The 26,366-nt window shown below is 34.4% G+C and overlaps 1 protein-coding gene across 3 annotated transcripts in view; it reads right to left on the minus strand.

Annotated features, from left to right (window-relative positions):
• Nucleotides 1-1,632: 1,632 nt before the first annotated feature.
• Nucleotides 1,633-26,366, minus strand: part of LOC123705252 (paramyosin-like) — a 40,688-nt gene continuing 15,954 nt past the window's right edge. Inside the window, exons 6-23 of one of the 3 annotated variants that reach the window (XM_045653955.1) lie at nucleotides 19,277-19,460; nucleotides 18,235-18,332; nucleotides 18,079-18,164; nucleotides 15,848-15,992; nucleotides 14,285-14,344; nucleotides 13,854-13,934; nucleotides 11,744-11,860; nucleotides 11,211-11,246; nucleotides 10,506-10,556; nucleotides 10,000-10,080; nucleotides 9,329-9,610; nucleotides 8,930-9,040; nucleotides 8,616-8,768; nucleotides 6,994-7,142; nucleotides 4,000-4,161; nucleotides 3,582-3,669; nucleotides 3,272-3,464; nucleotides 1,633-2,373 (exon numbers count right to left, since the gene is read on the minus strand). In XM_045653955.1, coding sequence (XP_045509911.1) covers nucleotides 3,273-3,464; nucleotides 3,582-3,669; nucleotides 4,000-4,161; nucleotides 6,994-7,142; nucleotides 8,616-8,768; nucleotides 8,930-9,040; nucleotides 9,329-9,610; nucleotides 10,000-10,080; nucleotides 10,506-10,556; nucleotides 11,211-11,246; nucleotides 11,744-11,860; nucleotides 13,854-13,934; nucleotides 14,285-14,344; nucleotides 15,848-15,992; nucleotides 18,079-18,164; nucleotides 18,235-18,332; nucleotides 19,277-19,460 — 2,076 coding nt within the window. In that variant the 3' untranslated portion in view covers nucleotides 1,633-2,373; nucleotide 3,272. Of the gene's footprint in view, nucleotides 2,374-2,568; nucleotides 2,984-3,257; nucleotides 3,465-3,581; nucleotides 3,670-3,999; nucleotides 4,162-6,993; nucleotides 7,143-8,615; nucleotides 8,769-8,929; nucleotides 9,041-9,328; nucleotides 9,611-9,999; nucleotides 10,081-10,505; nucleotides 10,557-11,210; nucleotides 11,247-11,743; nucleotides 11,861-13,853; nucleotides 13,935-14,284; nucleotides 14,345-15,847; nucleotides 15,993-18,078; nucleotides 18,165-18,234; nucleotides 18,333-19,276; nucleotides 19,461-26,366 lie in introns of those variants that run through there. The other 2 variants (XM_045653956.1, XM_045653957.1) reach the window with 2 other exon arrangements.

Genomic DNA, 26,366 nt, shown 5'->3' on the forward strand with positions numbered 1-26,366 from the left:
TTTTTGTAAGAAATCTTTCCAAAAAATATATCGTATATCGATTTTTAAATTTAATTCACGGCAAAATTAAACTTTCCCTGAGTGAAAACTTTTACCAATACAATAGGTACTTACTAATACACTTAGGTATGATGTGATTCATGTATAGGTAATCTATTAGATAGGGAGGCGAAGAGGGGAATCTTCTGCAATACTCGAGCGTGGCAGTTTAAGATATGAGAGATACCTTAGACCTATTAGAACAACCTTGTTAACTATTTAGCTCTTTAAGTAGTGACGCGCGCCCAGGATAGACGATCAGATTAGTAAAAAAAAATCGATAGTCTGAAATACTCGAGCGCGTCAGATTAAGATATTGGGGGTTGATTTTAGTGTTTTAAGACTAAATTTAACTAATCTGACGATAAGTCCTTGACGCCGCCAAGTTATAGGGTCGCGAACTTGTAAAAAAAAAACGTTAATCCGGCATTCTCGAGCGCGATTGTTTTTATTTTTATTTTGAAGAATATAATCTAAAACTTACTAAAAATACAAAATCTGCCGGTTTCCGCGTGACCGGAAGTCTGGAGGAGCCATTTCGTCTTCCGAAAAACGCGTTGCAGTATATAAGTCGCGAACGATACATTTTACAAAAAAAAAAGTTTGAATAAACAAAAAAGGTAATTTTATTTTACAAAAAAAAGGTCTCTTTACATTTTTGTCCAATGTTAAAACTTTTTGACTTGAAGCATCATAAAAACTCAAACTCCCGGTTTTTTGAGTATATCTCGAAAACTGAGGGTGTTAAGAAAAATTGATATGAAATAACGATGATTAAAAAAAAGAAACTCTCAAACCTTTTTCGGTCAGATTAAGAGAACCCACCAACATTTTTGTCAGATTAAGAAAATATGCTTTCAGGAGACCGAGATAAACCTCCCCTATGAAAATCTGACGCGCTCGAGTATTTCAAAAGGACTTTTTTTTTCTGCATTTTCAAAAATTCATCGTAACTTATCGACACGCCGAAATCGTCAGTTTTTTTAAGGGGAGCTTCCTTGGGGCCTACTTAACACCCCTTCCGAAAATCTGACGCGCTCGAGTAAATTTTTTTTTTGTGCATTTTTGACGAATTAATATGCCTAGCCCCACCACTCAAACCGGCAGATTAGTATACCGTTGTTATCAGAGGCACTTGGGGCATACGTAGTATGAATATCTGACGCGCTCGAGAATGCCCAAGTAACTATTTTTTTTTACATTTTTGAAAATCCGTACACGCCAAACCCACCGCTAAAATGGTTTTTACCATAGAAGCTTTTCTTTTCGAAATTATTTTATCAATCGATTTTGATAAGTCTCGACGGCGCCGTTTAATTACGCCATTTAGCTACCTCGCCTCCCTATCTATATAGACTGGTCGAGTAATGCAAAGTTAGAAAGACAATAATTTAGAATAATAATATTGTGTCTATAAATTTAGATTTGTTTTGTTTGTTTATGTAAATTTATGTTGTTATATTTTAACTGTTATTGTATTGTGACCTTAGACCTAATAGGAAAAAAATTGAAAAATATGCATTTTTGTTACCTATTTAAAGACCAGTTTTGTTATGTAAGTGATTATTAATATAGGTTATAAAAAAAGGAAAATAAACACAGTTATAATATAATTCAAATGTTTTTTTTTTTTCAATAATAATAATGGTTACATGATATTATAGAACACAATAAACAGCAGGCGATGCTCCACGTTACAGGATTGAATTATTAAAAAAAACATTATTTATTTGAAACATAAGTAACACCTAAAATATACCTAAAATTGAAATAAACAACAAATTTGTTAAATTTTGTGTTGGAGTTAAAGCATAAAGTGACTAGAATTTTACAAATCTTCACCAATAAAAATAAATAATAATAATACTTCACTAATACAATCGTGTTGTTAACCACCTTTATCAAATTAAAATCAAACCATATATCAGGGAAAATTTCACTATAAACAGTGAAATTTTCCCTGATATTCGAGCAAAAACGGTCTCATTATAAATTCTCCAATAAATCAATTAACCACCAATTCGAATATTCATACATCCATCACTTCAACCACAATTTGCAAATACTATCATATGGCTATATTATTATCTTCTATAATTTTATGCAAATACACATTTTAAAAGGTTTCCACTATACATGAAACCTTAGTACCTATTTAAATGTGGATTAGTAGATAAAAATCGGTCTTAATCGCTTCACAGAAGCGATTTTGCAAGTTTCTGAATAATGGCCAATTTCTTTTTACATTTTTTAACAATTTAAAATATAAGTAGTATTATATTAAAGTTTAAATCCGGCTCATCAAACGAGGATTTACAGGAGCACTCCTTTTACCTAGAAACATAATACACGAACATTTTAAAGATTATCATTTTTGTACAGAAATTTCACAAAATGAATATAGCGGGTATTTTATTATACATTTTTTTAATAAGAACACATTTCACATCATTACATGCTACAAACCAAATCCCGCATTTATTCAAGCCTTACAATGCTACCACCGAAACACTCACCTTAATTTTCCCCCCATATTAAAAAAAAAACACAATATCCACTACCGCATTGCTCTCATACATCTCACCATCTGCCTCGGATTATTAAAGAACGCTCTACATGGGTACACCTGATGATCCCCATCTCCACTCTCATCCTCATTCCCATAAACCGGTAAACTATAGTGGTCTAACAATAATTACAAGTAAAGGTGGGTACAGACTGGTGAAACGTAACATGAAATGTAACATTCTGCCTTTCATTGCATGTTGCAGTGGACGCATAGCGCGCTCTTAACGCACATTCACTACGAACCTCCCGTAGTCGTGTTCCTTGCCCCTTTGTGTTCGTTTGAAAAACCGACAAATCACGAATCGCTCCGCGCGCGGCTTGTAATGCTCGTAGCATGCGCGTGTAATGCACATTTCGCGCGCGCAAGACGTCCAAACTATAAGAAATTGTTACAAAGTGACCAAACTATGAGACGTCCAAACAAGACGTCCAAACAAGACGTCCAAACAAGACGTCCAAACAAGACGTCCAAACAAGACGTCCAAACAAGACGTCCAAACAAGACGTCCAAACAAGACGTCCAAACAAGACGTCCAAACTATGAGAAATTGTTACAAAGTTACCTTTCATGATACATTGCATCAATGTGTACGGTGAATTCTTTCATTGCATGTTACATTGCATGTTACATTTCACCAGTCTGTACCCACCATAACACATTCACCTCACGGGTTTTCAAAGAACGCCCTACACGCGCACTCCTGCTGCTCCCCGTCCCCCTCCCCGTCCCCGTCCCCGGTGCTGGACGCGGTGCGCCGCAGCGTCTGCACCTGCGTCTGCAGTCCGAGGATGCGCAGCTGCGCCTGCTCGAAGTTCTCGTTCAAACGCTTGATCTGGCACTGCATGCGGCTTTGGACCTAGTTGGTGCGATTGGTATTGGAGAATAACGTTGAACAGATAAATTTGAGTGTACCGTCACTTGAAAAAACGTTATGAAAATAATGGCAAAGTTGTAAATGTCATGGTGATATTACCTCTTCCCTATCCTTCTCAGCGTTCTTAACTTGCGCACGAGTGGACGCCAGCTGCCTCTCCAGCTCAGCAACAGTCGTTTGCATACACCTTTAACAAAGTTAAATGTTGCATAATCAAAATTAATATAAGAGCTCAAAATTTTTTGAAGTGAAAATTCTTTATCGAGGTTGGAAAAAAATTTAGTGTCACATTTTTTCGTTACGCGTGACATTTTTCCGTTGTGCGCCATCTTTTTCTTATCCCTATCACGCGTGATTCGACGTATTTCTGTAAAGTTGCATAATGTAATAAATTATTTTTTGAAAAATAAGGTCATAAAGAAGTTTCACTTCTTACGTGTGTACGCGCACACATTTTTTTTAATTAATTAATTTTTAAGACATTTTTTTTCTACTTTATTCATTGTTCCCCACTCACTTGCGGATCGTGTCGGTGCGCTCGTTGGCCCGCTGCAGCGCGCGCGCCGCTTCGTCCCGCGCGCGATCCAGCTCGCCGCCGAGCTGTGCGCACTCGTGCATCTTCTCCTGCAGCCGCTTCTCATTCGCGAGCACGCACTCCTCCATGCGTATCACATTCGACCTGCGACGTGACACGGTATTGATGTGTGCATTAGGGTGGAGTGATAATGTATGAACGAATTTTTTTTTTTGTTTTTTTCAAATGGCATAGCGACAGAAAGGTGCCTTTTAATGAGTGAATTCAGCATACAAAATATTGTTTACGTGTCTTGATGTTTTGAGGTGCCCCAACCCAATTGAAAATTAGAAAAATATGATTTTTTTAGCAAACTTTGTTTTATTTTTTAATCACAGTATTTTTATGGCCTTCAAGTCTATTATATAACAAACTTCTTTGTGATACATCAAATAATAGCCTGATTAGTTGTTTTAACGTGTTTCATTTATGTAAATAATATTATAGAGGAATGAAAATATCAGAAATAAGTAATTATTTAGTACTAGCTGCGTTTCGCGGTTTCACCCGCGTGGCTCCGCTCCTGTTAATCTAAGCGTAATGATATACAGCCTATAGCTTTCCTCGATAAATAGGCTATCTAACACCGAAAGGACTTTTCAAATCGGACCAGTAGTTCTTGAGATTAGCACGCTCAAACAAACAATATCTTCAGCTTTATAATATTAGTATAGATTATAATATTAGTATAGATAAGGCTGTGTTTTTTTTTTCAAAATTAGGCATTGACAGTCGTGATACTGATACTCTTGCCATTATATAATCATTTTGTTTACTTTCTCAACAAACTGCACTTGAAGCTTCTGTCACCAATTTGATAATATACTTTACGGCCTGAGTAAGGCATAGAAAATCTTTGATATTCTGAAACATAGTCAAACCGCTTTTCACGATGTCTTTTAAGGTTTCTTCAGATAAATTAGAAGTCAGAGTCTCAGTTTTCTTATATTCTTGCCACATAGTTAAGTTGGTATAATCTTTTGAGCAAGTACAAGAGAGTTAAAAAAATGCATTCGCAACTTCAAATATCAAATAAGCTTTGGTACTGAGTGACAAAATACTTCAGTTATCTATTCTTGTTCTTTTTTGTTCGTTTGTCGGTCTTGATAAGGATTTAATTAAGCGTCTATATTCATCGAATATGGTGTGTCGAAGAAGTTGTAGTACTCTATTAAAGCTAATAGTGGGAAGCGATGCTTTTCGCCACACATCAAACATTTCCGTAGCTAATCTTTCGGATAAATCATAAATATTGTTATTTTATCCGGTTTAAATTCATATCTAATAAATAAGTAATAGTTTCTTTAGCATCAGTATAAGTTGGTAATTGAGACACTGGGTACTTCTCTGGCAAACAAAATACAGGACAACATGTCGTTTGTCGTATTTTGACTTGCAACATTTTACTGTAACAAAGCGAAATTATAGATAGAGCTCACATCAAAAATATTAAATTATGATCTTAATTGTATTTACGTGTAAAATGTAATTGAGAAATATTACTAACATTAGTGTTATTTCCTTAACGGCACTGTTTAAAATCAATGTTTCCTACACTAAGAGTCGGCGCAAACGGGCCACCGACCAGAGCCACTGGTAGCCAGCGATAGCCACTTTTTAATATATTGAAAAATTGTGTATTCTGTGTCTTCCCGTTGGCAACCAACGATATAACACAGAATCTGATTTAGCGTTAATTTGTCAAAATTAAACTTAAATGATTTTCGAATAAATTTTTTGAATTTCTGAAAGTTCATGATGTTGGGGGCACCTCTAAATGTATCATCTGGAAAGTATAATTTTGCATGTTTATTTATGAGCAATAATGACATCTTTTTACAGGTATGCCGAAACGAAAATGAAAAAAAATATTTTTCACTCCACCCTAGTGTGCATATTTAATTTGTGTGTAAATTACACATAAAAAGTAGTAGTTGTTGTAGTGCAAAATTATCCACACTCATTAACGAGCTGGTGAGCCACATAATGGTAAACAAAGATTATCGCCCATGAATAATTGCAGAAGCCATGCCTCTGCAAATGGACTGAAAGTTTTGAATGATAAAAAATTAATAAGGCACTGATAAAGGTAATAATAAAAAAGTGAAAAAAATATATGGACCTCTGGCCACTCTACTCATCATACGAATCACAATGCTAATATTTTGCTAGGATCGACTTCTGGAAGAAAACTCAATCACAGTACTCCATCTTGTGAACCTTATTCGACGAATATGGATTTTAAAATTTCATTTCAAAGCATTCACACAACTAAATAGCCAGATTCCTATACGAAATTGTCATTCCTGCATACTTTTATAACAATGTCTATGACACAATCGTACTACTCTGTATGAAAACTTACCTGTAGAATTACTATAACATTAAATTACATACAATTCACAGTACGCTGTCTCCTCTAAAGATTAGAGAAGTTTCCACATCTTCGCCTAACCATATTATGGGAACTATACAACTGTCAGTAACATTAACTTATAATATGTCCAAGTTAAATTTACGCATGTCCAACTAGAAAGCAATCTGGTTAGATTAATAATTTCAAATTAAAACAATCCTTGTACTAAAGAAATGTTTCTAAAATGTTAAGATATTATTAAATAAGAGCTTAAAAGGTTTCTGATAATACATTCAACACTATTTCAAACGAACTTTAAAACAAAAGAGGTAATTTTTTCATTCTGTTGTCCTATTTTTTCCAAGTCAGCTTTATTTAAAGCAAAAACAAGTACATTTTCAAAAGTATCTTTACCTTGAAATTCTAACTTAGCTTCGACATCACTTACTTGAGTACTTGTTTCATTCTTGATTCGCATATTAACCTCCTGAGTATCAAATTCTCCATCAGCAAATCCAAACAGGGTACATTTTCCAAACTGCCCCTGCGCTGAAATTGTAATCTATCTTTTCATCACTTACTTGAGTCTCTCAATTTCACTCTTGAGCGTCATATTGTTCTCAGTCAGTTGTGCAATCCTCTGCTGCAGCAGCGCCATCTGCTTCTCATCTCCTCCCCTCTCTGGAGGCTTCTCTGGCGGTTTCAAACTGTTGTGCAAGAGCACGTGGACCTGAACCAAGAAAAAGCTCTCATAGCTTTACCTAAACCAAGACAACAATTCGCATAGCGCGATTGGTATTATAGTCGAGCCAATTTAATAGGCAACATTTGACGTCTATCAATTTTATCTTCGAAGAGAGGTAACCTGCTTAAAAACATCGATTAAAGTGAATTAATCGATACGGATTTGAAACATTTGTCAATCGAATTTATTAATTTATGATGATTTTTATTCACAAGTAATCAATGCATTCGATTCTAGATGTCAGATTTCGATTTTTAGAGTAACGTCTCTGGTATTTAAAAATAAAAAAGGTTTATTGACACAAAATTGTAGCGACGCCAGTTCTTCAATTCAGAAATTGTTTATTATGTTTAGTATGGTTTATCAGTAAAATGAAATCTTAAAATTACTTGTATCGGTCATTATTATTATAAATATGTAATCATAATTGAAAAAAGTTAAGCAAATGTGCAGTTCTAACAAAACGATATATCATGTTATTCTATGTCGTCGTTACTAGGTTACGTTGTTGAATTTTGTTGAACTGTCAAATGTTGCCTATTAAAATGGCTCTACTATAATAATATACTGACACAAAACGCATGGATCGAAAGAAAAATTAATACTGATATTAATTATTATATAAAACTTTTTTTAATATCACAAAGGCTATGGAATAAAATTAAAATATGAATCCGTGTACATACCTACGTTTAAAACTCAATACAAAATATAATTAATATTTCATATTAATAGAGAGCCAGAGGGATGTGTGTGAAAAATGATTAAATTCTGTGGCTCAGTAGCCAAGTGAATAAAGAAATATTTTTCACGCGTCAATATCGGAATGACTGATACGTTTTCAGGCATTTTTTAAAAGTATTTTGTAAAAGTACATGAATGTTAAAATGACAATTTATTGTTTTTGAACAACAGTGTTTGAATGGAAGTGTTTATAAAAAGAATTAAGTGTAGATAGAGTTAATGAATCAAAATTTATTAAGACGTAAAGACGTTAATAAATGAAATTTCTATTGTTTCCTATTATGAATCGTTCATAATCCTATAGAATAATTACGAAAGTTTACTCAAATGTGATCTTCGAGAGTAACATTAAATGATTAACATAACAAACATATAACGATATATTAGTAACCGCACTAAAATCCTACTACTATTATTAAGGCGAAAGTTTGTAAGTATGGATGTATGGATGTTTGTTACTCTTTCACGTAAAAACTACTGAACCGATTACAATGAAATTTAGCCTACATATAGAGGGTAACTTGGATTAACACATAGTGTAGAGGGTAACTTGGTTTTATCCCGGAAATCCCACGGGAACGGGAACTATACGGCTTTTCTTTGAAAACGCGGGCGAAGCCGCGGGCGGAAAGCTAGTATATAATACTTCTAATTCTAACACTTTTGAATACCCCAAAATATTCTTCACTACATAAATTTTCAAACACTCCATACCTTCTCCCTTGCAGAATTCAACTCCCTAGCCAATTGTTCTGCATTGTGTTCAGCTATCGCCTGTGACTGTTGCGCGTCCTTCAGTTTCATCTGAGTCGCCTTTAGAAGATCCGGTATGGGAGCTAACTCTTGCAGTTTTTCTTGGAACTTCAGCTAAACCAAAATTATTTTTTTTTTTTACACAATTTCCACAAAAAATACATACACACATTATGAAGTATTTTGAGCCAGTTTTATAAAAAAAATATTTCTTAATATAAGATTTAAATGCAATTCATAATCTTAATTACTATAATCTTTTTTCTCGAGCTTACCTTCACTTTCTGTATTTCCAAATTGATCTGTTCACTGATTCTAGAGTTGTCCATGTCCATCATGTCCATTTGACGCCGTTGCTCCTCTACTAATTGTTGCGCTTGGAGGTACTATTGGAAAAAAATAATAATAAATAATAAAAAGATATCGCTTCTTAGTGATAAGGCCGCCTATTTGTACCGCTCCATTGTTTGTGTATTATTTTTGTTTGATATTGTTGTTTTGTGTGTGCAATAAAGTGTTTTTTATTATTATTATTTAATAAACAATTGTATTCATAAACTTGTCAACCTTTTAATAGCACTTTCTTCTCCTGCACCAAAATTGTTATACCCTCAAAAACATTAGCATCGTACACCTTAATTTTTAAACTAATTTCAAAAAGTATTATCTCGTACCTTAACCCTATAATCTTGCAGCTGATCATTCTGTTCCTTCATCAACAGCCTCAGTTCATCGATTTCTTCTCTTGCCTCCCTATAACACTGCTTCAGAGCCCTAACATTGACCTCTTGTTCAAACGCCTGTTCCTTTGTCCCCATCATCATGTTTGTTTGTGTTGTCAAACCTTCGAACTTCATTTCTAGTTCCCTAAGCCTGTTCTGCACTTCACGGTGTTGGCATCTCTCTTTTTCTAACTCTTCCTTCTTCTTTAGTAACTCCGCTCTTAGCATTGCACACTTTTGGATAAAGTGGTGTTAGTTTATGTTTAAAACCTAAGGTCAATAATCCCTTTACTCTAACATTGAGCATAATTATTCAATTTTGTATTTATTTATATACCAAAATCAAGAAAATAAATACGTAATCAACTATCAATGCGAAATCAAAAATTAAGAATCACTTTATCATAAAAATATATCTCAATTTATCGGCAATTTGTATCAGCAGAAAATAGCCAATTTCCTTTTCGGCTTTTGAAAAATCATTTTCGTACGCCTGAGGATATGAACGTTAAATCCAGCCAGACGGTTTAATAATATTCTATTTTTGAATTATTAATTTAACTAAAAATATCCACCGTATCAAAGCATGGTTACAGTTAATCAATATAAAATGAATAATGCACCTCAGTCACTTTAGTTTTAAAGTTTTCTTCGGTCTGCCGAAGTTGGATGGTCAACTTTTGCACTTCCTTCTCGGCAGGCGTCTAGAAAATGTAAAAACGTTGCATCATTTATGTGAGCCAAGTTTTCGAGACAATTCGTGAAGTTATCTAGCACACTGCACAATGCCAATTCCTTACTTGACCACTGAATAGTATACTTCTGAATTCACGACAAAAATTTTACCTACATTAGTGATCTAAATAATTAGTAATTAATAAGGATATTCATTAATAATAATTATTAAAAAAATCATAATGAGTGAAAAAAGGTGTTTACAACTTGCACAACGGTTTAAAATTTGAGAAAAACATAATTAGTGAAAATTTGCATGTGGACTGTTTGCGTAAACATGTTTTGATATGGAAATCAAGGATTTCTTTATAATTAACGAGTTTCCTATATCAGAGTGAATTTTATTGCATATCAGAACAATGAATTACAAAATAATAAGCTTGCATATACTTACAGGGGGATGGTTGGGATTGCATGGTGCTGGACAAGGAGGGCATACTCCACACTAAAAATACATGTAATTTTACTATTTAGCTTTATTTAGGTTCTTAGATGGTATCTAATGTTTGGGCACTTAGGAATAATTAAAAACTCAACGGGAATGGACATCTTAATAATCCCCATAGTTTTACTAATCAAAAACCACCCAACCAAAACCAATTCCTCAGATTATCCTACACTACAATGATTAGAAACGAATTCATCTATAGTAAGCCAAACAGAGAGCATCAAAGGGACGGATAACGTCACACACAAGTATGATGTACGAGACGTACGAGGATCACACGCGTGACGCGACGTTGCCGCACCGCGCGTTCGCAAAATGGGATTCTTTGAGGCACGTGTCACGCACAATAGTTCGTTTGGTACCGGCGAAGTAATGGAAAAACTGAATGTTAATTAAACGCTCGGATATTCTCCTTTGACAACCTCTTTATGCGAATTGACGTGTATTTAAAAGGGTAGCTTAACTGAATACGCGCTTAATTCGAAATCGTAATTCCGCTTAATTCGAGTGTTTATTGCAATACTGATATATCTTGGTAAGCCAATTAATTAAATTGGGCGCATCATTTTCATTGGGTGCTCTATAGCCAATTAGTTCTTTGAGGTTTTAATGGGTTTTATAAAATAATATATTGTATTAAATTATACTTACAGCTCTTGTCATCGGTGGAACTGGTGGGCCTCCGGGCTGTAGAAAATTTATTATCATTTAAGAGATGTGCTAGATATTAAGATTCAAAAATCTAATCTTATTTCTCTACAATACTAGCTTATATAGGTCATTATATTAGTTAAGTTATTCACAAAATAATCAATGGAAGTAAGCCAAATGTCGTAGAGCAACAGTTGACCTAGAAAGTTGCTGGTAGCTTTTTTGATATTTTGACGCTCTTTGGCCGAGCGCGAGAAGATATTTGGCTTCTATCTCCTATGCTAACAACAAATATTTATCACATAATTATAAGCATAATTACTTTACTACATCACCCTCATAATGACAGAACTAATCCAAAATTCATCAGACTACAAATGGGACTACGTGGGAGGCACCTGCTTCCAAAAAAAAAGTATTCTAAGTCAGTTTTAAGGCCAAAACACAAAAAAAATCCTCCTCTTTATTAAAATTTCGGTTGAAAATAAAGTCTTAATAAACACACACAAAACTCAAAAAACACATCACATTACCGCCTGCTCAAAGCACGTGTTCGCGCCGCCGCCGCGGCACGCGCTGCCCGCCTTCACGCTATCCATCTCGGCACGGAGATTGCGAACTTCGTACTCTAGCACGCCAACTTCTTTATCCTATATAAAGAGTATTGGTCACTATAGATGTTAATAATAATCTATTATAGGATCTATAATATCTAACTATGAAATGGATTAAGCTTGCCTTGTTTGGGTATGATTTTACGTTATTAGAATTCGAAATAATTATTAAGTATCCGTAATTTCGAACGTTAGAATTCCTTTAGGTAAATCTACCTAAAAGAATTCTAACGTTCGAAATTAGGTGGAAATTTGCGAAAATAATATAAACAAGAATTTCGCTACAGTAGGCTTTAGCAATTTTCTTATTTTTATGTTAAGTATATGTTTATTATTAGTGTAGGCGACATTTTTCGTGTATAATGAATAATCTGCCGGCTCAAATATGTTTATCATATTAAAAACAAATTAAGAAAGAGAAATATGTGACAAAGATAATTAAATAGCATGAAATTTTATGCATAAAACAGCTCATCGATCAACCATGAAATGCATTATTTCATTACCAAAATGAGTGTAAAATAACACGCCTCCATCATCTTTACGTCCATCGTTAAATCATTGCAAACATAATTTACTTTAATTAAAATGCAATTCATCAATTTCGGTATAAATGTGTTATTTATTGGGACTGCAGAGAGCTTCATTTATACAACAGGGAATTAATTAAAACCTTGTCCGTGGCAAATATGAAAAATTTAAATGTAATTTCTCTCCTAAAATATATTAAGCACTGTAAATTTTAATTACTGTACGCAATTTAGTGCTGAAATCTGTTAATTTTAAAGTAATAATGTGTTTTAAATATTATAGACATCTATTTGCATATTTAGTAGCAACAATAGAATAATTGTCAATTTACTTTCAGTATTAAACAATTTAAACATTGTAATTACATGTAGTGAACGTTCATCATTCTATAATATTAATTAAAGTAATTTCACAAATTTAAAAGGTATTCTATTACACAGAAAACTAAAACTTAATTTACCATATTTATCTAAAGCCCCTCTAATTTATATGTACATACGTTTGGTTACAATACCTTTTTACAAGATAAAAAGCCAGCCGAAACAAAATAGCAATTTGAAGATAATTCTAAAACAAAACATCATACCTAGCCCAGGCCCTGGGAGTTGGGACATGCCCATGAGACTTTCGTGACCCATCAAGGGACCAAACTTTACTAACCAGGCTATCCTGATTATCCACCTATCTTTTACCTACTTCTGACTCTAGAACAGCTCTGAACAGACACATTTTACAAGCTCATCAAAATGTAATTGATACCTGTATTGCAACGCTCAAATGTTGAACAATTTTATTGATATAAAAGTAACCAGATATCTTATTTTCTACAAATAAAAATGAATCCCTATTTCTCTTGGTCGTGGCATCACGCGCGAACGGCTTGACCGATTTCGATAATATTTATTTTGATGTGTTCGTTATTGTCAGGAGAGGTATGTTATAAAAGAAAATATCAAGAAATTAGCGCCAATGTATATTATAAGAAAATGCAAAAAAATAATGGCCATAATATTATAAACATCTCGGGTTTAACAATTTGCGCGAAGACTGGACAAAGTCTGTCAGTCAGCTAGTATAATAATATACCCGATCCTGTAGGAACAATGATGATGCACATGTGTATACAATGTGTCAAGTACAGTTACTCCATATTGAGAAGGTAACTAGATACCTAATACTGTGGATAACATAATATAGATATGTTTGGTAATTATTGTAGCTATACAATATAAGATTGTCTGTAACTGTCTAGTTGTCTAGAGGAGTCTTCCTCTGACACGCATAATTACGTTTGTCAGATTACAAGTTGAAAAAAATAGTACAATAAAAAGTCGTTTGTTGCTTTTCATACCTTAGATACTACATATTAGCTTATAGCTACATAAAGTACAGTTTTCCTCACCTGATTTGAGTCCAAAGGAATAAATAATCGAACCATAATAAGTTAGTAATTTAAAATATTAATTAAAACTGACGAATTAAGATTCCAATTACTTACAATATCAGCTGTGTACGTCTTATAATACTGAAGTTGTGATATAAGCTCTTGAGGATTTTTTACGCAAACGATTTCTTCGTCCTGAAACAATAATTAGTGTTATCAACTATATTTCGGAAAAACTAAATGTTAAACAACAAAATAATTTAAATTAGCTAGTTATAAAATAACGATAACAATACTGAACACAACAAAATTTTAAACTATCAATATTTATTAACAACTAAATGAAACAAGAATATCTAGTTCGCAAATCCAACAGAACTTTCATCTTATTTACGTCTAACTTAAAGGGCTTCTAACATCTTCTAACATCTTTAATAACGTACAAAAACTTGGGAATTTGTGAGATAAATATAAGAAGGAAACTAAATATGGTATTCACTTCATAAACTTATACAAAATAACTTTTTAAAGTATAAACTGTTTACTTTAGTACAATCATCTAATTTCTGTGGTTGGTTATCTTGGCTCATCGCAGTGGCATCGCCCTGAAATGAAAAATTTATTTGATATTTGAAACACTAATATAGAAAATATGAAATAGAAATCGTCTGCGTCCGATAAGTGGTGTAAAGCATTGCTTTTCAGGAGATGAATCTTGTCAAAACCTTTTGAACATTTTGAAGCATTTTACGTTTCATTTGAAAGAAAATATTAAGAAATGTTAAAACTAAATGTTATATTGAGAAGAATATAGTACACTTCCTCACAAGTAAACTAACGTGGTCAAGCGCTTCCCTATCACACAGAAAAAACTTACGTAATTATAACATAAATAAAGACTAATTTTATAATTATTGGCTTAATTCTCTAAATTCAAGAAGACAATTTTATTTAGGCGAATGTCTTAACAATTATGTATTGTGTGACTATAAAGTTTTGTTCAAATTTTCTTCTAAGATAGGAATAATAGGAAAGTTCTAATCAAGTTCTATTCAAATATATATTATGAAAGTTATAATAGATATCTTATTCTAATCAAGTTAAATAAAACAACTCTACGTCCATCTGTTCATCACAATATTTAAATTCTGTCACATACCTAGCATTATGACAAATTAACTACTACCTGTTTCAAAACTTTTTAGGGCCCAAAAGTTTACAATTTTATTAATAAAAACGTGAAGACCCATGTCCCCGTAGTGGGGTAAGGGGCAGATGCATTATGCATCGTTTACTGATCGATTTTTCTTTTAGGGACAAGTAAGTGATCAGCCTTCTGTGTCCTACCAGACTGAGACATTTTTTTTTCTTCGTCTCCACCGGGAATCGAACCCAGGACCCCTCGGTTATACGGTCACGCGTCAACCACTGTACCAAGGAGGCGGTCAAAATTTATCAATAGGTAGTAGAAAATACACATCAATTGTAAAGCGAGCGACGCAACATTCGACAGCATGTATATTGTATAATAATAATATTTGCTGAAACCGTGACGCTTGAATTATGCTCCTAATACTTTCACTATAAAGAAATTTCTTTCCCTAACACCATCCTATTACGATCAAGATCATAGTACTAAGTACATTAACGTAGTAAGCAAAGAAGAAATAAAAGTCACGTAGCCGTAAACAACGTCACGGTTTTAGTCTAAATCTTCAATGTTTACGATTGCTCCAATGAGACTTTTGTGGCACGTCACGTGTTGAGATTTCAGCTTTCTTTCTTCGGATACTTAGGCTTTAAACTCTTGTGAAATTGGGAAAAGTGGCGTTTGTAAAAACGTGGCCAACTAGACTTGTGTAAGAAGCACGTCAATGCTAAAACGATAAATTTACTTGACGAATGTTTCTTCAAGTTTCCTTGATACTTTAATGCCCATTAAGCAATTATATTTTATTAAAATACAGGTATAATTAGAATGTCTGTAGATAGGTAAGGAGTTAAAAGTTCTGTAGCAAACAATTTAGTTGAAGGAATAACTATCGAAGTTTTAGTTTAAAGTTTTAATTAATTCATTAGAATATCTTTCTTGGATCGCTGTTACGTACCTGAGGATTGTTTTTAGTGAGTTTTTCCTGCAAGCTAGTATTTTCATTGTACAGTAATTTCAATTCTCCTTGCAAGCTTTTTATTTGCGCTCGACAATTCTCCAAATGTTGATCTTTTGTCATCAACTCCTTATACAGTATATATCTGTAAGAGAATTCTTACCTTGTTTTATCCATTTTTTGGAATTTCCTTAAAAAATTATCAAAACATTTTTTGTTGTTGCCGCCGGACGGTTGGTGTTGAATTGACAAGAGCTGACAAGAACGTTCTTATTATGAAAAATAAATGTCACGAAAAACAATAAAAAAAACATAAAGGAGGTTTGTGTAGTTAATTCTGCATTAACGTAGGATGAGCGTAGGAATGGGTGTTATGTGGATACTCATCAGCAAAAGGCTCATAAGTTTATCTTTTAATTGTAAATTCTAATATTTAGAAGTAAAAATACTCTTTATCTCCTACACACGCGTTTAAAATAAACTTTCTGGGCGATTCGAATGCAAATTGCAACTCATTAAACAAACTGGGTATCGTGAAATGTTATTTAATTTTGCTTACATGAAATAAAATCGTATTCATACAATTATAATAAAAAATCAATATGGTAATCCATTTTGATTTTTTAATATTCTGTTAAAATCTTACATACAAAACATCACCATACAAAATTTTCATTGTACAGAGACTAGAATAATAATTGAACGACCTTTCAGAAATTGCTTTCAATCACCCAATTTAATAACAGGTCTAATTATACAGGGTGTAACACTATTGGTATACTAAACGCGAAGGGACTTGTAGTTTTGCATACACTGATCACGTAAAGAATACAAAAACAACAAAATTGCATCATAAAATTGCTAAATTTTTCCTGAAAATCCATGCTTTCTTCTCTAGCTTTTCGCAGCCGGCATATACCGCTTCGCTAATGTGAGCAATTTGTCTATGAAAACATAATCTTAAACGTTAGGTCACGTGCTGGTAGCAAAGCTAGGCGGGCTGCTTGTTATGTGTGCACATAGTTTTAAGAATTCATCTATTTGAAAAAAAAATTGCTCCTGTAATTTTAAAAGTATTTTTTTATATACTCAGCGTACGCAAAACCATAACCTCCTTTGAGCATACCAACAGTGGGACACCCTGTATAATATAACAATTATTGTATGCAGATCCAAACCGGTTTGTAATCGGCTTATTTGTAACACTAATGATTGCAACCTTCGATTTCTTGTAATTATTACATACAATAATTATGTAATTGTATAAGATGTAATTATGCTGATATTATCGCGATTCTGTTGAGTGTACTGAAATGAAAAATGTATTCTGAAAGATTTATATATATTCTAGATAACATGATCTGATTATTTTATCTGTCAGTTAAAATTGCAATTGATGTAAGAAAATGTACACCAAAAAGTGATCGGAGTTTTATGAGCAAGTGTCGTAGGTAGGTATAAAAATAACGACTTTGGTATATATTCGTGTGTATAAAAATTACGCTGTTTTCTTTGTTTTTCTCGGTTTTATGTATAAGAGTATAAATATATAGTTACTTCCACATTTCTGAATTAATTTGTTTCATTATAGTATGAAATCAATTTACTAACAACATTTCTCTGATGCAATTTGTCTTACCTGAACCTGTTACAATACAATGAACAACAGTAATAATTGAAGCCGGTACAGTCGGGTACAAAAGGCAGTCTATACAATACACTGTCAGGCATACAGGTGTATTCACGCACAGACGCGTCAATATAATCAATGTCGAACACAGCGCTGTCTATAACTGTACTGAACTCTATGGCGCTTTGTGTTACTTCCTTGCTTTGCTATTAATTGATTTATAATTTGAAACTATTTTTTAAGGTGTTTTAGGAATGTGATGTTGAAAGAAAATATGGAAAAAAGATGAAAATATGTATAATAATGTAATATTCAATATTATAGTATCATGAATTATTATACCGTGACTAGGGGACGTGCAATGTTTAGAAAATAAAATGTTAATAAAGAGTGTGTGAAACATGCATTATCTCTTTCTTCCCCGATATATTCTTGAGCCTTTTCTCCAATATTTTAAATGAACTTTCATATAATATTACTCCAAATAATATAAGTTTACTAGCGCCAAATCATGTGAACCAATCAGAATAAATACTAATTCATACCCATATGGGGTATCTCTTATCATAAAGACAAAAAAAAAATCCAAAACACGTCTAACCTTTTCACTTCTAAATCCGCATTATCAGCGACCAGTTTCTCTTGCATATCGTAACTTTCACTCAATTTGCGAGTCAGATCAATTTCCTTAACAAAAACACAATTTTAATGTACCATTTAATTGTAACTATTGTATTTTATAAACACATTGACATACGGATTTGCTTCGAGTCTGCTTTTCTATACCGAACGGATTAGCGGATCCCAAAACAACGGTTGGATGGTTCATTTTCATCTCGTGGTATACTGCCGGCTCTGAAAGACCATACTTATTTGAGTCCAGTTAATCCTAATAGTATAACTATTCTAAATCCCGAAAGATTGTAAGGATGGAAGTAAATATTATGTTTTTAACAGACATAATAATATTAGTATCAGCAAGGTAACCGAAACAAAATGTGTACATATAAATGATAGATTTTCTTCCTATAAAGTTTTCCTGGGATTTTAAATATGGGTGATTTTATAGATTTTGAAGTGCTCTTTTCTAATTTTCTCAAAATTACCAATAAAAAAAAATTAAAAATGAGGTGGTTTTATTAAAATTAAGTATTACTTGATCATCATTATTTACCCATACGATGCTTGGCTAAGTTATGCTCTTACGAATGCAAAAATGTCCGTAGCTTTCAGTTCGCTAAACACAATACAAAATATACGTATCAAAACCTCATTCCAAGCATTCAATAACCGTTTAATATTTGGAACATTATTATAGACGTATTGCAATAGATGTTCCAGATACTTTGACGGTTCGTGAGTCTGCAGCATCGCACTTCACGAAATAGCTCATTACCGCAGTTACCAATTTGTAGCGTTTCGGCTACAACTTAGATCTTATATAGACTTCTCGTCAAATTTACTCGAATGGTATTATTTTTAGTTGTCAACTTTGAAGACGACATTCTTAATATTACGAAAGTTTATATTACCTATGTTATATTTTAAACTAGTATAATAAGATACGTAAGGATGTAAAAATATTTTTAAGTACTTAACACAAGCTTATTTCGTTGTACATTACAAAAATCTCTAAATTATGATGATGCAGATTTGCTAATAGTTATTTTAGATAACATTTATTGAAATACTTTTTACTCTACATTTTGACGAAGCCTATTTCAAACATACTTTAGAATACAATAATTACTTCTTTCTCTCTTACTCTTCTACTTCCAAGTATAAACTTAATCAAATACCATAAGCACGCATGGGTATTTCATCAGGCATGTTCTCCTCCTTAGTTTTCCTCATCTGTACCACCTCAGCACCAACCAGCTTCTGTATGTTCCTGGTGAGACGATCAAACCTCTCCATTTCACGGAGAAGCAGTTCATTTCGTTCACCTAGCTCTTTCACTTCGGCTTCTGTTAGCGTTGATTTCTGGGTACAAAATTTTATATTTTAACTATTTTTTTTAGAATCGGCTGGCAAAAGTATTTCTATAGAATATACTGTTACTATAATACCAATGACCGTTACAACGACCACCTCCTTGGTATAGTGGTTAACTAATTAAGAGTGCTGGGTTCGATTCCCTGTGGTGACGAAGAAAAAATAAGGTCTGGCAGGACACAGAAGGCTGATCATCTAATTGTCCCTAAAAACAGACAATCAATCAGTGAAACAGATGTATGCATAATGCATCTGCCCCATACCCCAATAGGAAACACGTGTCACTCATAGTACCTATGCTGAATCACTACCAAGTATCATCAATATTCGTTCAGTGGTTTTCGCGTGAAAGAGTAACAAACATACATCCATAATCAGAAAATTTTGCATTTGCAATATTGGTAGGATTTTTTATGAACAGCAAGAAAATTGGAGACAGAGAAAACACGAAACTTAATTATTTATTTATAACTACAGCCATTTTATCGTGAATTCCTAATAGAAATTATAGTTACTACTTATATTGAATCTAAATGAGTATATAGTCCTTAATACTTTCGCGAAGAAATTGATGAGTTGATAACAATATAATTGTTTTGAATCACGAAAACTATAGCATTGATGCAATTAAAGAGTTTATTATGTGAACAATTATATTTATAGCGTGATTCAGTACGAGGACGAATAAACACGAATCTACCAAATTATTCTATTTTTTTAACAATTCTTATCATTTAATACCCATTTACGTATCTGATCAGTGATAAATGTTCAATTTATTTTTTTATTTTTTAAGTATTTTGTTAGTTGGTACAAGAATAAATGCTTTTTTTATATCGTTCTTTCTTTCAAATGCATAACAAAAACATGTCATAAAAATATTAATTATTTTAGATAAAAAATACACACCATGCCTATTTAAGAACACTAATTAAAGTAAATATAAATTTATAAAGAATAGAAAAAATTCGATCACGAGGCGGGACTTGAACCCGCATCCTTCGCGCCATTCCGGGGCGGATGCCTAACCAACTCAGCCACTCGTGACCCGCCTGAGCAATCGAATTTATTCTATCCTTTCAGTTTTATGTGTCTTAAGGGACACACCGCGCGCCATCTATTGAGATGATTTAACAACCATCTCAACCAATATGAAGCACTTTTCAGTGAATACAATATTGTAACGATGGAACACGACCTTTTCTTGAATTTATATTTTTTGGTTTTTTTTATGGCATTCAAATGCTTTATAAATATAAATTTATAAAGAATAGAAAAAATTCGATCACGAGGCGGGACTTGAACCCGCATCCTTCGCGCCATTCCGGGGCGGATGCCTAACCAACTCAGCCACTCGTGACCCGCCTGAGCAATCGAATTTATTCTATCCTTTCAGTTTTATGTGTCTTAAGGGACACACCGCGCGCCATCTATTGAGATGATTTAACAACCATCTCAACCAATATGAAGCACTTTTCAGTGAATACAATATTGTAACGATGGAACACGACCTTTTCTTGAATTTATATTTTTTGGTTTTTTTTATGGCATTCAAATGCTTTATAAATATAAATTTATAAAGAATAGAAAAAATTCGATCACGAGGCGGGACTTGAACCCGCATCCTTCGCGCCATTCCGGGGCGGATGCCTAACCAACTCAGCCACTCGTGACCCGCCTGAGCAATCGAATTTATTCTATCCTTTCAGTTTTATGTGTCTTAAGGGACACACCGCGCGCCATCTATTGAGATGATTTAACAACCATCTCAACCAATATGAAGCACTTTTCAGTGAATACAATATTGTAACGATGGAACACGACCTTTTCTTGAATTTATATTTTTTGGTTTTTTTTATGGCATTCAAATGCTTTATAAATATAAATTTATAAAGAATAGAAAAAATTCGATCACGAGGCGGGACTTGAACCCGCATCCTTCGCGCCATTCCGGGGCGGATGCCTAACCAACTCAGCCACTCGTGACCCGCCTGAGCAATCGAATTTATTCTATCCTTTCAGTTTTATGTGTCTTAAGGGACACACCGCGCGCCATCTATTGAGATGATTTAACAACCATCTCAACCAATATGAAGCACTTTTCAGTGAATACAATATTGTAACGATGGAACACGACCTTTTCTTGAATTTATATTTTTTGGTTTTTTTTATGGCATTCAAATGCTTTATAAATTTATATTTATAAAGAATAGAAAAAATTCGATCACGAGGCGGGACTTGAACCCGCATCCTTCGCGCCATTCCGGGGCGGATGCCTAACCAACTCAGCCACTCGTGACCCGCCTGAGCAATCGAATTTATTCTATCCTTTCAGTTTTATGTGTCTTAAGGGACACACCGCGCGCCATCTATTGAGATGATTTAACAACCATCTCAACCAATATGAAGCACTTTTCAGTGAATACAATATTGTAACGATGGAACACGACCTTTTCTTGAATTTATATTTTTTGGTTTTTTTTATGGCATTCAAATGCTTTATAAATATAAATTTATAAAGAATAGAAAAAATTCGATCACGAGGCGGGACTTGAACCCGCATCCTTCGCGCCATTCCGGGGCGGATGCCTAACCAACTCAGCCACTCGTGACCCGCCTGAGCAATCGAATTTATTCTATCCTTTCAGTTTTATGTGTCTTAAGGGACACACCGCGCGCCATCTATTGAGATGATTTAACAACCATCTCAACCAATATGAAGCACTTTTCAGTGAATACAATATTGTAACGATGGAACACGACCTTTTCTTGAATTTATATTTTTTGGTTTTTTTTATGGCATTCAAATGCTTTATAAATATAAATTTATAAAGAATAGAAAAAATTCGATCACGAGGCGGGACTTGAACCCGCATCCTTCGCGCCATTCCGGGGCGGATGCCTAACCAACTCAGCCACTCGTGACCCGCCTGAGCAATCGAATTTATTCTATCCTTTCAGTTTTATGTGTCTTAAGGGACACACCGCGCGCCATCTATTGAGATGATTTAACAACCATCTCAACCAATATGAAGCACTTTTCAGTGAATACAATATTGTAACGATGGAACACGACCTTTTCTTGAATTTATATTTTTTGGTTTTTTTTTTATGGCATTCAAATGCTTTATAAATATAAATTTATAAAGAATAGAAAAAATTCGATCACGAGGCGGGACTTGAACCCGCATCCTTCGCGCCATTCCGGGGCGGATGCCTAACCAACTCAGCCACTCGTGACCCGCCTGAGCAATCGAATTTATTCTATCCTTTCAGTTTTATGTGTCTTAAGGGACACACCGCGCGCCATCTATTGAGATGATTTAACAACCATCTCAACCAATATGAAGCACTTTTCAGTGAATACAATATTGTAACGATGGAACACGACCTTTTCTTGAATTTATATTTTTTGGTTTTTTTTTATGGCATTCAAATGCTTTATAAATATAAATTTATAAAGAATAGAAAAAATTCGATCACGAGGCGGGACTTGAACCCGCATCCTTCGCGCCATTCCGGGGCGGATGCCTAACCAACTCAGCCACTCGTGACCCGCCTGAGCAATCGAATTTATTCTATCCTTTCAGTTTTATGTGTCTTAAGGGACACACCGCGCGCCATCTATTGAGATGATTTAACAACCATCTCAACCAATATGAAGCACTTTTCAGTGAATACAATATTGTAACGATGGAACACGACCTTTTCTTGAATTTATATTTTTTGGTTTTTTTTTATGGCATTCAAATGCTTTATAAATATAAATTTATAAAGAATAGAAAAAATTCGATCACGAGGCGGGACTTGAACCCGCATCCTTCGCGCCATTCCGGGGCGGATGCCTAACCAACTCAGCCACTCGTGACCCGCCTGAGCAATCGAATTTATTCTATCCTTTCAGTTTTATGTGTCTTAAGGGACACACCGCGCGCCATCTATTTTTTCTATTTTTCGAATTTTCGAATTCGAATTTTTCGAATTTTTTCTATTTTTCTATTCTTTATAAATTTATATTTATAAAGCATTTGAATGCCATAAAAAAAACCAAAAAATATAAATTCAAGAAAAGGTCGTGTTCCATCGTTACAATATTGTATTCACTGAAAAGTGCTTCATATTGGTTGAGATGGTTGTTAAATCATCTCAATAGATGGCCCGCGGTGTGTCCCTTAAGACACATAAAACTGAAAGGATAGAATAAATTCGATTGCTCAGGCGGGTCACGAGTGGCTGAGTTGGTTAGGCATCCGCCCCGGAATGGCGCGAAGGATGCGGGTTCAAGTCCCGCCTCGTGATCGAATTTTTTCTATTCTTTATAAATTTATATTTATAAAGCATTTGAATGCCATAAAAAAAACCAAAAAATATAAATTCAAGAAAAGGTCGTGTTCCATCGTTACAATATTGTATTCACTGAAAAGTGCTTCATATTGGTTGAGATGGTTGTTAAATCATCTCAATAGATGGCGCGCGGTGTGTCCCTTAAGACACATAAAACTGAAAGGATAGAATAAATTCGATTGCTCAGGCGGGTCACGAGTGGCTGAGTTGGTTAGGCATCCGCCCCGGAATGGCGCGAAGGATGCGGGTTCAAGTCCCGCCTCGTGATCGAATTTTTTCTATTCTTTATAAATTTATATTTATAAAGCATTTGAATGCCATAAAAAAAAACCAAAAAATATAAATTCAAGAAAAGGTCGTGTTCCATCGTTACAATATTGTATTCACTGAAAAGTGCTTCATATTGGTTGAGATGGTTGTTAAATCATCTCAATAGATGGCGCGCGGTGTGTCCCTTAAGACACATAAAACTGAAAGGATAGAATAAATTCGATTGCTCAGGCGGGTCACGAGTGGCTGAGTTGGTTAGGCATCCGCCCCGGAATGGCGCGAAGGATGCGGGTTCAAGTCCCGCCTCGTGATCGAATTTTTTCTATTCTTTATAAATTTATATTTATAAAGCATTTGAATGCCATAAAAAAAAAACCAAAAAATATAAATTCAAGAAAAGGTCGTGTTCCATCGTTACAATATTGTATTCACTGAAAAGTGCTTCATATTGGTTGAGATGGTTGTTAAATCATCTCAATAGATGGCGCGCGGTGTGTCCCTTAAGACACATAAAACTGAAAGGATAGAATAAATTCGATTGCTCAGGCGGGTCACGAGTGGCTGAGTTGGTTAGGCATCCGCCCCGGAATGGCGCGAAGGATGCGGGTTCAAGTCCCGCCTCGTGATCGAATTTTTTCTATTCTTTATAAATTTATATTTATAAAGCATTTGAATGCCATAAAAAAAACCAAAAAATATAAATTCAAGAAAAGGTCGTGTTCCATCGTTACAATATTGTATTCACTGAAAAGTGCTTCATATTGGTTGAGATGGTTGTTAAATCATCTCAATAGATGGCGCGCGGTGTGTCCCTTAAGACACATAAAACTGAAAGGATAGAATAAATTCGATTGCTCAGGCGGGTCACGAGTGGCTGAGTTGGTTAGGCATCCGCCCCGGAATGGCGCGAAGGATGCGGGTTCAAGTCCCGCCTCGTGATCGAATTTTTTCTATTCTTTATAAATTTATATTTATAAAGCATTTGAATGCCATAAAAAAAACCAAAAAATATAAATTCAAGAAAAGGTCGTGTTCCATCGTTACAATATTGTATTCACTGAAAAGTGCTTCATATTGGTTGAGATGGTTGTTAAATCATCTCAATAGATGGCGCGCGGTGTGTCCCTTAAGACACATAAAACTGAAAGGATAGAATAAATTCGATTGCTCAGGCGGGTCACGAGTGGCTGAGTTGGTTAGGCATCCGCCCCGGAATGGCGCGAAGGATGCGGGTTCAAGTCCCGCCTCGTGATCGAATTTTTTCTATTCTTTATAAATTTATATTTATAAAGCATTTGAATGCCATAAAAAAAACCAAAAAATATAAATTCAAGAAAAGGTCGTGTTCCATCGTTACAATATTGTATTCACTGAAAAGTGCTTCATATTGGTTGAGATGGTTGTTAAATCATCTCAATAGATGGCGCGCGGTGTGTCCCTTAAGACACATAAAACTGAAAGGATAGAATAAATTCGATTGCTCAGGCGGGTCACGAGTGGCTGAGTTGGTTAGGCATCCGCCCCGGAATGGCGCGAAGGATGCGGGTTCAAGTCCCGCCTCGTGATCGAATTTTTTCTATTCTTTATAAATTTATATTTATAAAGCATTTGAATGCCATAAAAAAAACCAAAAAATATAAATTCAAGAAAAGGTCGTGTTCCATCGTTACAATATTGTATTCACTGAAAAGTGCTTCATATTGGTTGAGATGGTTGTTAAATCATCTCAATAGATGGCGCGCGGTGTGTCCCTTAAGACACATAAAACTGAAAGGATAGAATAAATTCGATTGCTCAGGCGGGTCACGAGTGGCTGAGTTGGTTAGGCATCCGCCCCGGAATGGCGCGAAGGATGCGGGTTCAAGTCCCGCCTCGTGATCGAATTTTTTCTATTCTTTATAAATTTATATTTATAAAGCATTTGAATGCCATAAAAAAAACCAAAAAATATAAATTCAAGAAAAGGTCGTGTTCCATCGTTACAATATTGTATTCACTGAAAAGTGCTTCATATTGGTTGAGATGGTTGTTAAATCATCTCAATAGATGGCGCGCGGTGTGTCCCTTAAGACACATAAAACTGAAAGGATAGAATAAATTCGATTGCTCAGGCGGGTCACGAGTGGCTGAGTTGGTTAGGCATCCGCCCCGGAATGGCGCGAAGGATGCGGGTTCAAGTCCCGCCTCGTGATCGAATTTTTTCTATTCTTTATAAATTTATATTTATAAAGCATTTGAATGCCATAAAAAAAAACCAAAAAATATAAATTCAAGAAAAGG

Source organism: Colias croceus, chromosome Z (assembly GCF_905220415.1).
Source record: "Colias croceus chromosome Z, ilColCroc2.1".
In the NCBI taxonomy this organism is placed as follows: Eukaryota; Metazoa; Arthropoda; class Insecta; order Lepidoptera; family Pieridae; genus Colias; species Colias croceus.